The 16,242-nt window shown below is 46.5% G+C and overlaps 1 protein-coding gene across 2 annotated transcripts in view; it reads right to left on the bottom strand.

The window, feature by feature from the left end:
• Positions 1-236: 236 nt before the first annotated feature.
• Positions 237-16,242, bottom strand: part of MLLT1 (MLLT1 super elongation complex subunit) — a 30,033-nt gene continuing 14,027 nt past the window's right edge. Inside the window, exons 4-12 of one of the 2 annotated variants that reach the window (XM_034070804.1) lie at positions 15,063-15,206; positions 13,624-13,749; positions 12,119-12,664; positions 8,498-8,594; positions 7,584-7,695; positions 6,422-6,521; positions 6,138-6,209; positions 4,324-4,395; positions 237-3,848 (exon numbers count right to left, since the gene is read on the bottom strand). In XM_034070804.1, coding sequence (XP_033926695.1) covers positions 3,720-3,848; positions 4,324-4,395; positions 6,138-6,209; positions 6,422-6,521; positions 7,584-7,695; positions 8,498-8,594; positions 12,119-12,664; positions 13,624-13,749; positions 15,063-15,206 — 1,398 coding nt within the window. In that variant the 3' untranslated portion in view covers positions 237-3,719. The remainder of the gene's footprint in view (positions 3,849-4,323; positions 4,396-6,137; positions 6,210-6,421; positions 6,522-7,583; positions 7,696-8,497; positions 8,595-12,118; positions 12,665-13,623; positions 13,750-15,062; positions 15,207-16,242) is intronic. The other variant, XM_034070805.1, reaches the window with a different exon arrangement.

Raw genomic sequence — 16,242 nt, 5'->3', positions numbered from 1 at the left:
GCCCTTGGGAGCCCAGGGAACCCCAACCCAAAGCTGCAGCATTGAAGCTGTGGCTGCCCCATCCCTGGCAGTGCTCAAGGCCAGGTTGGACACAGGGGCTTGGAGCAGCTGCTCCAGTGGAAGTGGTTGGAGCTGGAGGAGCTTTAAGGTCTCTTCCAACCCAAACCAGTCTGGGATTCTGACTCCATCATTGCTGCCCATAGGGAAGCAACCCCACAAACCAAAACCACCCCAAGTTTTACTTTTCCATCTTACTTTATTTCACTTTTTCTAGAAAATTCCTCCATAGTTCCACAAATTTAACAAAAAGTTTAAAATTCAGGACAAACAAATCCTGGACCGTTATTACAAACATGATTTAATCTTGAAGTTAGTCTTGGGCCAGCTGCATTTCTTACAGCCGAGTGAAGAATTCCCGTTCCCAACACAACTTTGACCATCCTCAAGTGACAAGGTATTTAATACCTCGGCTCTAGGCAGAATACAATTAAAAGTCATCTAGAAGGTGAAGTACTTACATTTGCTTTCGGAGTGCAAACTCGGCAGGTTTTGATGGCTATTCCATGCCCCAGCACACCAGGACCCCATTGATCCCAGGCTTTGGAAGTAACATGGAACCAGTGACCTGGCTCCCGCTGGTGGCAAGCTCCAAAAGGGAAGTTTAACCCTCTCCTGCCATCAAATCCGTTCAAGATGGGACAAAACCCGCTTCGGGATTGATGCATCCATCGCTTGGGCTGGTCCTGATGCAGCAAGGGAAGAACTGGTGGCCAAAGCACTGATTGCACTTCCATGGATCCATGGGCACCGCTCGGCCGCTGCAATCCATCACGGCTGAAGAGGCAGAGCAGGACACCAGGAGCGTGCCCTGACCCCTCTTGTGCCCCTTCAGCACCGAGGGAGAGCTGAAGAGCCGCATCCTGACAGCTCCAGCACCACTCACACTCCTCTGAAAGCCTTCAGCCCCACTGGCACCAGCTCGTGCCCTCAGTACCGAGACGAAGGACACCGGGAAGTAACAGAGTTCATTTTCCTTGGACAACCATTATGGCTACAAGTCAATTTTGGCTATTTTTGTCTTTTTTTGTTTTTTCCTCTTTTTGCTTTTTTTTGCCTTTTTTCTTTTTTCCCCCATTTTAACAACGCTACTACAACATCCTCGAAGACCTGAAGCAATGCCGAGGGCAGCACTGCCACCTCCTTCCTATAGTACAATACTCCATCCATGCTCTCAAGAGTGACACAAGAACAAACACTTTACCCACAAATACCTGTACACGGCATGTTCAGAACAGCGGCCAGCCAGCCTACAGGGAACCTACACAGGGAACGCGCTCAGACCCCACTAGAAGGGGACACAATGAGGCCCAAACGGGACCGAGCCTTGGTTGCAGAGTCATTTCCTCCTGTGGTCCCCAACGCTACCACATACCCCAAGAAACAACAACTCTGTAGAACAACTAAGTACTTGTTTAGTAACAAATCCGCATGTGCACACAATGGAAAAGAACTATTGCTGGGGGGGGGGGGGAACAATCCTATTTCAGGTGTTCAAGGAGATTATAAACAGTCTAAAAAAATCCATGTGTAAAATACTTGTTATAAAACCCAAACGGGATTCCTATCACCGCTCATCACCACTACAGTCGCTTCCAGGACGGGACGATGCCAGAGCAGGACCCTGGGTGCTTCCAGCCGCGTTCAGGAACACCCTCCCATGCGTGTTCATGGACGGGCTGGGAGCAGTGTGGGGGGGACCCCTCTGCATCTTCACAGGAGAAGGGGCAGGAGGCACCTCCACACCCCTATGGGTAACCCCAGAGGCCACCATGGGGCCCAGAAGTGCTGTCAGGAGCCAGGGCTCGCTCCAGGCTTGGCATCGTCCATCAAGGAAGGAAACAGCTGAGATCACTGTCGTGACAGGGTTTGCGCCTGGCATGAGCTTGGTTCTTTTATATATATATATATATATATATGCATATATATATATACACACACACACACAACACATGAAAGATGGTACAAAGACAAAATTAACGGGAATCGGGTCAACATGACCCAACTCAAACAAGCTTATCATCATATTGCCACTTGAGTTGATTAGTTGCAACATTTCCATGATAAAGAAAGGGGGAACCCAAAACAAGGGACTGGGTTTTAGGGTGGAGAAGGGACACAGCAGAGCCCGGCGTGATGCAGCCTCCCCAGCTCCCCCCCATGGGGCTGTCACAGAGCTGGGGGGAAGCCCTCGGAGCAGAGCCGTGCTCCTCCTCACACCCGCAGCCCAGCTCACATTTGGCAACAGCTTAGACACTGATGGGGAAAAGTGAGCAATTCTTCAAGGAAATACTGAGTTTTGGGAGCAGGAATGTAACAGAGGTTCAATGAAAGCTCCGGGACTTTCCACACACCCACCTAGACAACACTTGGAAGCCAACACTAGTTTAACTAGAAACATAGGAGAGGTCTGGGATTAGTGTTTACCGGTTCCTGAACAGGCAGCAGGACGGGAGAGGGAGGAGGAAACAAACCCAACTTCACCCATTTCCTACGTCAGCGTTTTCCAGCTGTGTCCAAAGATAAAACTCTCCCTTGTTTTGGTTTTCCCAAAGTACAGCCACTACTATAGGGGCCACTGTAGGAGATTCCTCTTTGAGAACATAAGAGCAAAACCAATCACATCTTTTGGCAAAGTTAGCATCAAACACTGACAAGTGAGGAGACGAGAGGTGAGCCCCTTCCGAAGCACTGAGCGCTTCCAACATCACTGCTGGGCTTCCACACATTAGGAATTGTCCACAAGAGGCATTTTAACAAGCAAGTCAAATGTTCTTAAGCGCCCTTCCCCTGCCAGAGCCTTTAGAAAAGAGAACAGAAAAACACACCCTTAAGATCATAAGACCCAACTAGGCCCTTCTTATACATACAGTACATACATATATATAATATATATATAAAATATACAGCTTACAGTTTTGTAGTCCTATTACAGTTAAAGCAGACTGAAAGGAGTGAGACTTTGTTTAGGAGCTCAGATCAACAAAACATCTCCAAACCCCAGTGGGAGACAGCAGATTCCAGAGGCCTCTTCAAAGAGCACAAAGCTGAAGGTCCTGCCCGTGGAACAGGATCAGGAGCCACATTACAGCAGTGCTCTGCACCAGAACGAGCTTGGGAGTGATCACAACGGGGATCTGTCCATCTCCTCTACAGCAGAGCAGCGGCACCCACCTCTCGGGTTCAGCTTTGTAAAAGCCAATCTTACTTACACAGCATCAACGCTTCCTCGCAGAGCTGCAGGCAATGGACTCACTGGAGCTCTCTGCAGGCAGATGGTCCCTAGGGTTGGTGATGAAAACATCATCCACACTTCTTCAGCCCTCAGAGACGCTTGAAAACGGGCTCTTCAAACACAGCTGCTTGAAGTAGAACAGGAAAGGTCGCGCCGGGAGGTTAAGTGCAGCACATCCTCTGCTCTACTCAGGACCTGCGCCCAAGTGGACGGAGGAAGCCAGGGAGGACAGACTCAGCAATACGGGTGCTTGTTTGAAGCCTACAAGAAAGTGCAGCTGGCTGTGCATTCATAGAGCATGGCTGTTCTCTAAGGCAGTGCTTCGGGTGAGTCAGGAGAGTAAGAAGGCCTAGTTCCATGGGTTCGTTTCCTGGTACCAATCAAGGGGATCTCTGGTTTCAAAAGCAGCTGCTGCCGAGGCCAAGCGTCATGTCGCTACCGCTTCCAAGTAGCTCTGCAGCTTGCGGACGGTCGTCTCATCCAAGGAGAAGAGGTCAAAGTCAAAGGTTGTGTTGGTAACGTTAAAATGCCCGGTTTCTTCAATGAGATTTACAATCTGCACAGAAAGGAGACAAGCAGGGATGTAGGCAGGGAGCCGGGAAGATTGCATAGGGCACATACAGAGCAATCCGCCCCATCCTTCCCTCACCCCTCTAGAACAGCCTCAGAGAGGAGGATGTCTCACAACTTGAAGGGGATCCTCTCCCAGCAAAGCAAACCTCCTGCACTAGGAAGGGACATGGGCACGTGTCTTCCCTTTTAAATCAGGCAGAGAGAGCCCAGCTTTGGGACTGCCACTGGGATGGCAGAGATGCACAAACCACACTTGTGCATCTTTCCCAACAAAACCATGGCATGCACATCTGATGTAATGAGGTTTCTTTGCTATGTATCTTTGCTTTCAATGAGAAGCAGACCCTCTCCTGAAGGAGAGGCAAGAGAAAGGTCAAGCATCACAGGGGTCCAGCTGAGACCCTTGGACACAAAGGTTAGAGTACAACAGCCTGCCAGAGCTGACAAATGATCTCTACCTGCTGTAGCACATTGCGCTCTCGTAGTGCCATTAGTCGCCTGTGAAGCTCCACTAATTCATCAGTGTAGGCCTGTAAGGGAGGCAGGAACAGAAACAGTGACATACGTGGCATGTTTGAGTGACTGCCAAAGTGATTCTTCCAGTGAGGATTAGAAGAACTCAAGGCCCTTTCACACATGCTCCTATTCACAGTTTTCCCCCACATTTTTTACTGCCTCCTCCATCCTTATCAAGTAGTGGAAGACTTCACATAAACTCACATAAAGACTTCACAAGCTGAGGGCAGATTTAGATTAGACATTCGGTTCTTCACTGTGAGGGTGGTGGGACACTGGCACAGGGTGCCCAGAGAAGCTGTGGCTGCCCCATCCCTGGCAGTGCTCAAGGCCAGGTTGGACACAGGGGCTTGGAGCAAGCTGCTCAGCGAAAGGTGTCCCTGAACATGGCACAGGCTTGGAAATGGATGAGCTTTAAGGTCTCTTCCAACCCAAACCAGGCTGGGATTCCATGAAATACAGATGGTCTGAAGACCACCAGAAAGATTATTCAATGCCACCATTAACCAAATCCCTAGAACCAGCTTTAAGATATGGTTAGAACCTTTGAGCTTAGAGAACCTCAGTGAGGTGAAGCTCACCCTGGTGAACTTCAGTACAAGCTCCTCAGCAGGTTGCACTAAGGAATTACTCATTACCTGAAAATACCTTCATCACTTCCCAGCAACCTGCTGAGCAACGAGTTGTGTTGAGGCAAGGAAAGACTCTGAGTGTGCTGTATTCATGGGTAGTTTTCCTCCCACAGGGGGAGCTGAAGGGTTGGTTACAAGCTCAGCATAGAACTGCTCTCATATAAGGGTGTTGGGGTTTTCCTATTCATTTTAATGTAGGTAGCCAACCAGGCACGTTTCTGCCAGTGCACTATTACCTATTGACTACTGCCACTGTGAAACCTCTGGACAAGTGGATGGTGTTTCAGTGTGTCTCAAGGGTGTCCCCTACCATGTGCATTAAGCAATCTAATAAAGGACACTGTCACCTACAGACCTTACCCTAGATAAGCCACCCGAGCTGTGGGTAACATCAGGTTTTGTGGCTGGCAGGAGACTCGGATGCAAGTATCTTTGGGATCCCAACTTACACCTCAAATTAAGCGATGAACTTGCGCTGTGCTCCCCTGTTCAAAGTGTTAACACACACAAGAGCTACAGTCTGATCCTCTGGATACTGCAAGGACCTCAGTGATTAGACTAAGGAAAAGTATTAAGGTCCTATTTGATTGATTTCTTTATGAGGAATAACACAGTGGGAGAAGCCTCTGGACAGGTTGTGGGTTGGTGATCTGCCTGCCACTCAGCCGTGCTTTGGGAGCACACACACTGCTCTGCTTCCCTCAGAGGCTACCAAGAAGGGAATTGCACTGAACAAACAAGGTTTCAACCCAACCAGCAAAGCAGAGCAGCAAACAACCTTTCATTTGTCAGATCAAAGACAAGATGAGAACAGGCTTTAAATGCAGAGGCCTCACCACCACAGCAGTGGCCAGACCACTGGTTCAGACAAAGGGCAAACCACTAAAGCAATTCTAACATTTGCATATGGAAACATCCTGGGGGTACATCTATTTAACATACACAACCTCAGCAGCATCACTCTCCAAAGCCTGGCCTTTCAACAACTGGTTTTCATTCTACTCACACTTTTAACCTGCCCAGGCAGAACCACGTGAACAGGCTCAGCTGACACAAACTGTTCTCTACACACAAATGGGAGCAAGCATCCAACAGTTCCACAATACACAAATCCTCAAACATACCTTATCGTACGTGCCCTTCTTCAGGATCTTCTCTGGCTTGTTACAAGACTCTGGGCTTTTTCTTCCAGATGCCTAAAGGTAAAAGAAATCAACATTAGGGACCAAACTTAGTGCTGACAACACAGTGGGTTAATGGCTTGGGCACACAGGACTACAGAGACAGAAACTATGGGTCTGATAAAGAGTGAAATAGGGAAGACCTGGTGCCACCACGGACTGAACACAATGTAGGAACCAAAAGTGGTGGGAAGTAGCCCCGTATGGCACCCAGGATGCTGCTGTACCTTATTATTTGCAGGGGGCAGTTTCTGACCAGGAGGTGGCTCTCGACTCGGCAGACAGGAATCTGCGCTGTTATCACTGTCGCTGTCACTCAGGCTCAGTCTGAAAGACAAGCAGCAGAGAATTAGCATCACCAGGTAGTGGGGAACTAACTCAGCTGTCAGCTAAACCACAGAGTTTAGTGAATTCCTCTTCTTTATTAGATCAGCAGATTGTCTGGGATAAATGGTCAGTCTGATGTCCAAGAATCCCTTTTTCCCCCAAAGCTGATCCCACCTTTGCCATCTTCCATTCCCTGGGCAGGCCCTACCAACACCTCCACTGAAACCACGGGCAAAAAACACATTTACTGTTTCTGGTGTGATCTTTGAGATCCCCTATTTATTCCCATTCGCCTTGTGGCCCTACAGCTGAGTTATAGCAGGTATCCTAATTTCTAATGAGCCTCCCAAACTGTTTGGTACCTATGCTCTGAAAACATCCTCCAAAGTCTCTCCTATTCCTGTTCAGTTGATAACAAGAGTGCAACAATGGATTTTGGGGGGGTTGCGGCTGGTGAACAAAAGCATCACTTGAAACTTGCAGTTGCTGTCTGGGCCAAGCATTTGGTTTCAAATACTCAGCTTGAAACTCTGGTTTTGTCTACAACAGTGTTTCCTGGGGGAGAAAGATGAAATTCAACTACTTCCATTGACTAAAGCAGGAAAGGGCTATAAACCAAGTCCTGCAGGAGTCAAGTAACCAACCACCAGCAAAGACCACAATGTCCCGTGCAGTGAGCAGAGCTCACATGCTCACAACCTCCACATCACTCCTCTCATCTCTGCAGATCAAAGGTGGCACACACCATCCCGCTCTGCAGAGATCTGAAGATGACAATTAGGTGACTGTTTGAAGGAGCTCAGTCGCTAACACCTGCAAGCTCACAGATCCCTTCCCAGGGCCTTCCTCTCTTTGAGTCCCAGTGATCCAAGTCTGTTCTCACCCTGCTGTTTTCATCCACTCTCTGTCCCCACCCCATGCCAAGTCCCCCACACATCTGCCCCTTCTCTCCTCCTCTTTTAACACTTCACTTTGATTCCTCCCTCCAAATGGAGGGCACACAAAAATACCAAACATGGAGGGGAAAGAAGACAGATCTTTTCCTTCCTGATTTGTTACCACCTGGAATCCCGGCTGACTGGGTTTGCTTTGACTGCTGCCTCTTCTCCGGAGGAGCTGTCATCATCATCTGACTCCTCTGACTGCAGATCTTCCACCATGGAGCGCAACGGGCCTGGGACCAGGGAGGAGAAAGCAATTCATGAGGACACACAGAGCGAACTTCATCTGAACCCATCTCAACTGCATTAGTTGTTATTAAGATACATCAAGATTTCCCAGTATGATGTCACTGGTGTTCCCATTTTGCACAAACACACTGCTAAGAGACTGCATTCCAGTCTCAAAACTAAACCAGAGTTGACAAACGTTACTACTGCAGTGAAGCCACCCCAACCTCCCCCAAATCCTCTCTGAAATGAGAACAAGAGGACACATTTTTCATGTGCTTGGGGGCTATTTTAAACGTCACTCAGGAGACAGCGTTTGCAGCAACACAGCATTTGCTAAGGTTAGAACATTTACTGGTACCACAGTGTATCTCTCGGGACTCTCAGTGGAGGGATCTGGAAAAGGAGCTTTGTTCTGTATTGGCAAAGTGATGAATGTCCCGTTTCTAATGTTTAATAAACCAGATGAGAGATTGGAGGAGAACTATTCTGGTGGCACTATAGATCAAGCAGCAGCCAACACATTTATAAACTGAGGCAGAAGCCAAAGTCAACAGGGAAAGAACCAAATCCAGAGAGACACCCTACTCATAAATTAACTGCCAAAAGAAGAAAACTCCTTGCTCATGATTACACCAGGACGTTATCGCCTGTTCCGAGTGAACCATCACAGCTTCAACACTTGGTTCCACGCAAGAAACCATATTAGCCTTATATATAAAGTGCTAAGAAAATAGTTTTAATTCTCATGAGCCTTTTAAGGTGACACAAGGAAGAGTTTAACAAACCTGACTGCTTGCAACATACCTTGACTGTGGTTCTGAGATGGCTCGAAATCAGAGTCGGAGCTGGAGTCGGAGCTGGAGCTGGAGTTGGAAGGGCTGGACTGGACAGACTTAACCCCCCATAGAAGGGAAACAAAAGAGAAAGAATCTTAACCTTTCTAATCCAGAAAAGCAGTGCATGACACAAAACACAGTGAGACTGAAGCATGTGAGCACTCTACATCGTACATCACTGAATGCAGCCCTCGGAATGACAGAAAACATACAAAACACAAGGTTAATAAAACCAGCAGTAATAGAAACTTTAGCACATTGTAGCTCAGCAGCATCAACAGGTCCCACCAAATGGGAAAGCACAGGTTACTTTGCAGTGTGAAGGTGACCAGCATAGAGCCTAGAACAATTACTACAGCCCTCTTAAAAAGTGTATTTGCTGTAACCCACCAACAATCCCTCTGAACACCTTGTACTGGTCATGAAACACAGAAAGGACACCTATCCTAACTAGCTCACTTGGCTCCAAAATGAGTTCTAATGTATTACTATACCCTCAAAACCACTGTTTCTACACCAGTTTGAGGGCTCCACTGTGGTATTCCCAGTTTAGGGTGCAAACATAACAGAAACCTGCTGACCTCCAGTGGAACCAACTTTGTGGACGGTCAGTGCTCAGCAGCAATGCCAGGAGCACACTGTGCAGTCGGAATGAGTAAAAAGGCATCATCAGCTACAATTAACAGCAGCATCCAAAACAAAGCTTTAGCACTTAATAAGGTTTTAACATAAGCCCGGATCCCATCCAGCAATCACTGCTTCAGCCTGATGGGCCACGAGGTGGCAGTGAAGGCTCAGGCAACTATTTCACCCTCAACAGCAGTGCCCATTACAATAACCTGAGGAAGGTTTTGTTGTTACTCAGCAGCATCTGGTTTGAAGCTTCTCAATGTACTGTAAAATTACTCTGCCTTTTCTCCAAGTCATTCCCTCAAAATGTAGCATTTCAATTTCATTGCACCATTCCTGGGAATCCACTGATTATTTCCACTACCAAATCCTGATGCTGCAAAAATCACATTCCTGCTGAGCAGTCAACTTCATTACAAAAAGTGTTAATACTATAAAAACCTGAACTGGGAGACAGAGGCACATCAGCAGCTTTGGGCATTAAGTGGAAATGGCAGCAGGACCTTCATCCCAATACCACCCTTTTAACTGTAGAGACTGTGAAGAGTTTTATTTATTCCACTGTAAAAAGGTGGGGAATTGTGTCCAAAAGGGGTATTACAAAGGGGACTTATTCAGTAGCCAAGGAGAATAATTCAACAGTCCCCAAATCTGATCCATTGACACACTGCAGCAGCCCTGTTTGTTCAGAGAAGTCACACCATGGATGCAGAGCTGCACTTTCAAGGTATGGGAGAACAGTTCTTGTGTCTTACCCACAGATTCAACCCAAACATCCTCCACTCCTGATAACCTAGCGGGTACTCCCTTAAAGTGATTGAAACCCCAAGAAGGAGAAGCTGGAGGCTGTACAGACGCTCAACTCTCCTTCTGCCATTAACCCTATGGGCTATTCCAGCTGGACACGCTGCTGCTCAGGCTGCAGTTCCTGTCACTGGGCTATGACAAAAGCACAAGCCGACAATGGAATAAAGCAGCCCGATCCTCACATCTCAGCCTTTCCCTTTTGTCAGCACCAGCATTTAGGCAGCCAAGCATGAGGCCAGCTCAGGGAACTGGACTTGATGGGGGAAGGAGGACTAAAAAACCAGGACAACTGACTTCCAGCAGGAGCTGAAATGGAAGGAGAAACTCCTCCAACCCATTGCAAAGTCACACGAGCTCTCGTGCCAGCAGCACAAATGAGAGCAAGGCTGTTCCTTTCAACAGCAGCCTGCAAAGATGTCAACTTTGAACGTGGAGCTGCAGCCTCAGAGTGTGTTGCACAATACACTGGCTGCAGCAGCAAAGCTGATTTAAGAGTTTCCGGGCCCCGGTCCACCTCCAGCTGCTCCTTCGCTTTAGTGATGTGGCTTTACCACACAGATCCTCCACCAGCTGTACAGTGCAGTCACTGGAGCAGCAAACTGCAGCGCTGGGAGCAAAAAGAACCCCCCAGGGTGGAAAAGGAACTCAGTCTTCCCTGCTGATGCCAATGCATTATGCAGTCATACCCTTAAGCTTCAAGTTCCACAGAAACCTAAGCTGATCTGACTGGCAGCTGCCACGTTTCCTCTCCATCACACTGAATATTCCTCCCCTCCTCTGGGCCAGCACTCGAACACCTCTTGTCAAGCATCCAATGGATGCAAGAGCTGGTGCAAGAGAGGACACAGAAGCATAAAAGCTTGGCGGGGGTAGGACGGGTCTGCAGCAGCCGCTGTGGACCCACAGCTCCAGTTCGTGGTTTCACAGAACAGTCTAAATGCTGCTATCAGCTTACAGCTGCCTGGCAGCTCCCAAGGGGATGGGTAACACCTAAGAAATAATGAAGTACAAGACACTCGGGGCTTCACATAGCTCAGCAGAGCACAAGCTCACAGTGAGGGCCAGGGATCTGGTACAGAAACAACAGGCTTGCTACACACTGACGCTCCAGGTGTAAGGGTGAAAGCAGAGGAGCTGCTGACTCTCTTTAAGGCACAAGCCACATGTTTAATCAAGCTGGAAAAAACCTCTTTGCAGAACAGTTTCAATTAACACTTCCCCAATAAGCTCTTCTACTGGGAACCCTTTGCCAAAAACTCCTTTCTGAAATAAGCACATCAATTCTTACTGTATGATGTTGCTGAGTAAATCCGAGCACAAATTGCCCCTAAAAGACTTATTCTAGTTAAAGGAATCTTTCTAAAAGCGGTCAGGAGGAAGCAGTTCAAAAATTCCTGTGCCATTATCCCGTGAATCCTATTAGGAGATAGATGCCTTTGTCACAAATACAAAATAGATGAGCAAAAAGCAGTGGCAGTTTGGATTTAAGCTGTGTCTTTCCCCTCCTCCTCTTTTCCTTTTTGCCTTCTTTTGGAAAATGATTTTTAAAAGACAGAGGATGAGGAATGTCCTGAGCTGGAAAAAGGAACAAATATTTAGACAGCTTTTAAAAATAGTAGCACAATAACATAAATTGCTTTAGGTTTTACAACACAAGTTCAGTTTCACGGCATGTGGCTGGACTCGGAGCTTTAGGCAATCGCCCATTTCTCATGGGCCATGTCAGGAGTAGGGGGTTTATTTATATTTTCATATTGATTTGTTTCTCGGAAACAAAACTGAGATTATTTCCTCCTCTTCTGAATTAAGATCACATTCAAAACCACCATGAGCAGGTAGAAGTGTATCTACGCTTACTCAACCCCTATAAATGTCACTGCAAGGGATGAACGAGAGGCCATAACCTTAAACTCTGACTTTTAGATAACTCTGCCTGCAGATAAAGCTAAACAGAGCTGCGTATCTGAAACAGGAGGCAAAGCAGGTAGTAGTAATGATTAACACTGAGGAGGTTTTCAAAGAGGAGTTGTGAGGTACAATCCAGCCTCAGCATTTGCAGTCAGGTGCGAAGGAGTAGTTTTGAATGGTTTTCTCATGCAGGGACTGAAGCTGAGTGTTTAAAAACCCTGGTAAAGGACAAATCCCCACTCACCTCTGACTTGAAAGAGGTTTCATCCTCTGAATTTGACTCCTCCATTTCCACAGGCTTTTTGATCTCCTTGGCCTCGCTTTCAGGTTTTACCTTTTCCACTTTGGCATTCATCTTCTCCTTGGTTTGCTTCTTCTCTGGATATGAGGAAGATGAGGTTCTGGGAGATGTCCCTAGGATATTCTTTACCCCTTTGGAGCTACTCTTCTTCTGTTTTTTGGCACTAGGCTTTGGTGACTCCACATTAGAGGGCCTCTTGCTGGAAGACTTTAATTCCGGCTGTGGCCCACCCTTTGGAGAAGTGTTCTCCAGTTTGGTCTCCTTCACGGCCAGTTTTGGTTCCTTGAAAGCAGCTTTTGGAGGCGCCTTCTCCTCCTTAGGCAGTTTGTTCTCAGTTGGTTTTCTGGAGGAGTCCTTCAAAGGCTTGTTTTGCTCTCTTTCAAGGTCTTTGGAGGAGTTTTTGCTTTCAGAGTCTTTTCTTGGCCTCTCTCTGTGCTCCTTGGTTACTTTGTGTGGCTTGGATGCCTTGCTACTTTCCTTGTTTGCATCCTAAAATTCAGCAACAGAAACATGCAAGCCAGGTATGAAACTGAAGCTCATCATAAAGCACAGCATCATCAAACACATCCTCATAAATCACACGGAAGCATTGTTTCACACAGACATCCACCCAACGGATGCCCAATGTACTCATCTACCCTGGAGCTAAACATCTAGATTTCCCTAAAGCTGAGATTGACAGCAGGCACTTAAACATCTACACTAGGACAGGATGAAACAGGCTTCATAAAAGCCTTTTCCTTCCAGTGGTCTATAAAAGGAGGTCTATAAACATCTATAGATGTTTAGTTCAGATTTAATCTGCAGGGTTAACATCTGAACCCAGATAAGAGGAAGCTCACTTTAGCTGTGCTACCCAAAGTTGTATCTCACACCACATTTTAGAGAGGAAAAAAGCCAGCAACAAAAGAGATACTTTAAGGTTAAATTCCATCCATGGCAAACACAAGTTATGTTGACAGCCCCCAGCTCACTGCATCAATCTCTCTGCAACTGGCAACAATACTTAATGTCCTCACAACCATCAGAGTCTCTGATACCAGCATTTTATCACTTTTAATAAGAGCTTTGAGACAACAGGCAGGCCCCTGCTCATCCTAAGAGACAGGTACCCATGAAGGGACGGGAGTACTTCCCTTTGTGAATTGCATGTGAACTTGACACACACACTTGTAGAAGTGAATCTTGTGGGGAGACACTGGTGTATGAACTGAACGTGCTGAGATACAAACACAGCTGCATCTCTGGGGGCAACCTGGAGAGGTCCAGTAAATCATACAAAGGCCTCCTAACTGAGGCTAAGTTCCAGACCATTAGCTAGTGGCCTATGGGGTACAAGGGAGGTTTCAGAATTAGAAGTAGCCAGAAGCAGCTGCTAAACAAGCTCTTAGCAGCCAGTCCTGAAAGACTTCTTCACCTCAGGAGAACAAAAAGCACATTTCACTCACTTTTGACCCATGGGATGGTTTGGTCTTCTTGGGATCAGAGAAGGCAGAGAGTGGTATCGTGGGTAACATCGGATAATCAGGACTTGGCCTTGAAACAGTTTCTGCTCCTTCTGGCATCACCATTACCTAGTAATAAAGAGAAGAAAAATGATGTATGAGTGAAGTCACATGGACTATTAGCATGGGATGATGTTAAGTCACTTGCTCAATTAACACACTATTATTCATCTTTTGAATGCTTTTTTTCCCTGCTTAAAGGCCATAAAAAGATATTGTCTAGGTAATGCTCGGTTTCAAGGCAACTCCTCAAATACAGAACACTAAAAATCACAGAAAAAGAAAAGCAACATGCAATATCAAGTATCTTTCCCGAAGGGAATGCCAATATTCTGAGCACAAGCAGGCAATAAAGCTCTGGGCAGGAACTGTGTGTTCTGCTGTAAATGCTCTTATCCTGCAAAAGGGTAGCAAAATAAATCTGAAGGAATGAGCAAGACTTCACTCATTCAGAAATAAAAAGCAGGCTTTGGGGTCTCCCCCTTGACAAGATCTGAGCACCAAGCACCCAGGTCATGAAACTTCCCTTCTTACCTCCCCTATACTCCATCAGAATAATCCTGTCCAAAATTCCCACTGGATGAATGGTATTCAAAGCGAATCACAGATGAAACACCTCAATGTGCAAGGAATACAATAACTATGAAAACCCTAGAAAGCAAGTGATGCTTTAGCCATGCTGCGGCTAAAACAAACACCTTCTTCTTTGTGCCCAGGCCAGAAAAGCACTGGCACACTGCGGAAGAGCCAGGCAGATCAGCTTGGAACACTTGCCATTCCCAATTACTATCAACAAACTTTTCCAAGCCCAAAACATGTTGGTTTTGTTCTCCCCACAAGAGAATTCTGCCAGAATGACAACGTTATTAAAGTCCTTGAACAAAACTTAACCCATTCTGTGATAAATGGGGGTGTCTCAGAACACAGTCACGTCATCCTCTGCCTGCTTAAAACCCTCATGCACTTTGTGTCTTGTACTGATTTGCATGGGTATTGTAGTTGTTTAGGTACCATCTCTCAAGAATATTCCTTTCCTGGAAGCCGAGCTCATCCACTGTAGCAATCTGTATCTTATTGTGCATTCAAGAGCACAGCTTTTTTTTTCCTTCCACACCTATTTCTAATCTATATTCAAACATTTCTCCTTATATTCTGTTAGCCACAAGCAGCCAACCTCAGCTTTAGAGGATATTTGCTGATGAGCAAGCACTAAGTATTAAGCTTTCCTGTGGTAAAACAAATCAAGTGAGGAATAGACTGGAAGCCTCCACCTTTACTTGAGCATTTCTGTACTGATACAGCTCAGGAAGGTCATAGATAACTGATGGACAGTGTGCAGCATCCACAGATGCTCTCAGAGCTCCAGTCCCTTTGGCACTTACCCCTCCAGCCCTAATGAGTTTGCGTCTGAACTCCTTGGTGGGGTTGTTGAAAGTCAGCTTCTCACAGCGAAGGTGGTTCACAGGTGGATTTCCCTCCAAATTTAAGAACAGGTCGTATGTGAAACACACCTTTTTGGGCTCCTCCTAAAAACAAGACAGACTTTGGGAAAAGGGAACAAGTTTGGCACGCATCCTAAGTCGGAGGACTCAAACAGTCGCCCTTGGGATTAATTAAGCCACTGAGTGTTGCACTCAGGCAGTTTTTCATCATGAGATCAGAGGGTCAGAAATTCAGCTCTTTGTCCCTGAAGTTAATATGTTGTTCATCAGAAACTCAGACATGTTTTTTCACTGCAAAAGCAACACATTGACAAGGATACAGACAACAACTGTCTGTTTAAAACCATCCCAGTCTTCCTAAGAAAGAAGCTTCACGAGCCATATCCACTATTCTGTTGTCACTGAAATCCAGGTCCTGTCTCCTTTGGGAAACAACCGAGCTATAAATATAAATATTAAGAAAAGCATAATCCCTTATTTAGAGAAGGAACAACTTCTGAACTCACAGGAACTCTGTGGGTACTGAGGAAAGATTAAAAGCAACAGTAAAAGGATGACTTGTTTTGTAAAATCCTTTCAATATGCATATTGCAGGGGCTGAATGGGAAGATATCCTGGGCTTTTGAACTTTCCAAGGGCACTTTCACTGGAGTTTGCATGCATGCTGGGGATCATCTGCGCCTCACTGCTTTTCTCCACCTGCCACAGCAACCCTCTGCATTTGCAGTACAGAATGGAAGAAGGCTTTTCCTTTTTCCCCCCTCCCAACACTGCAGATATCGTGTATTACTGGTGTATTACAAACAGAGATGCTATTTCCTGGGATTAGCTTGTATTCTGCATTTCAAGATGAAAACTCAGTATGTGGCAAACGAGACTCTCCTGTGAACCACGCAGAGCCTTACAGTACACTCCGTATTTACATGAATGCATCCCACATGCCTCATTCAATGCGCAACATCAAGCAGCTGCACAGCAGTCTTTTCCAGAATTCATATCCAGCAGCTTGATTTCCTGGTGTAGTTGCATTGTTGTGTGGGAACAGGCCCTGCAGGCTCCCAGCCCAGGCCATTAGATTTGCTGAAAATAGGTTGAAGCGTCAAACAGCTTCAGACCACAC

This window comes from Melopsittacus undulatus, chromosome 19 (assembly GCF_012275295.1).
Source record: "Melopsittacus undulatus isolate bMelUnd1 chromosome 19, bMelUnd1.mat.Z, whole genome shotgun sequence".
NCBI classification, from domain to species: Eukaryota; Metazoa; Chordata; class Aves; order Psittaciformes; family Psittaculidae; genus Melopsittacus; species Melopsittacus undulatus.
The sequence above is the reverse complement of the archived record's forward strand: the minus strand, read 5'-3'. Positions and strand labels throughout refer to the sequence as shown.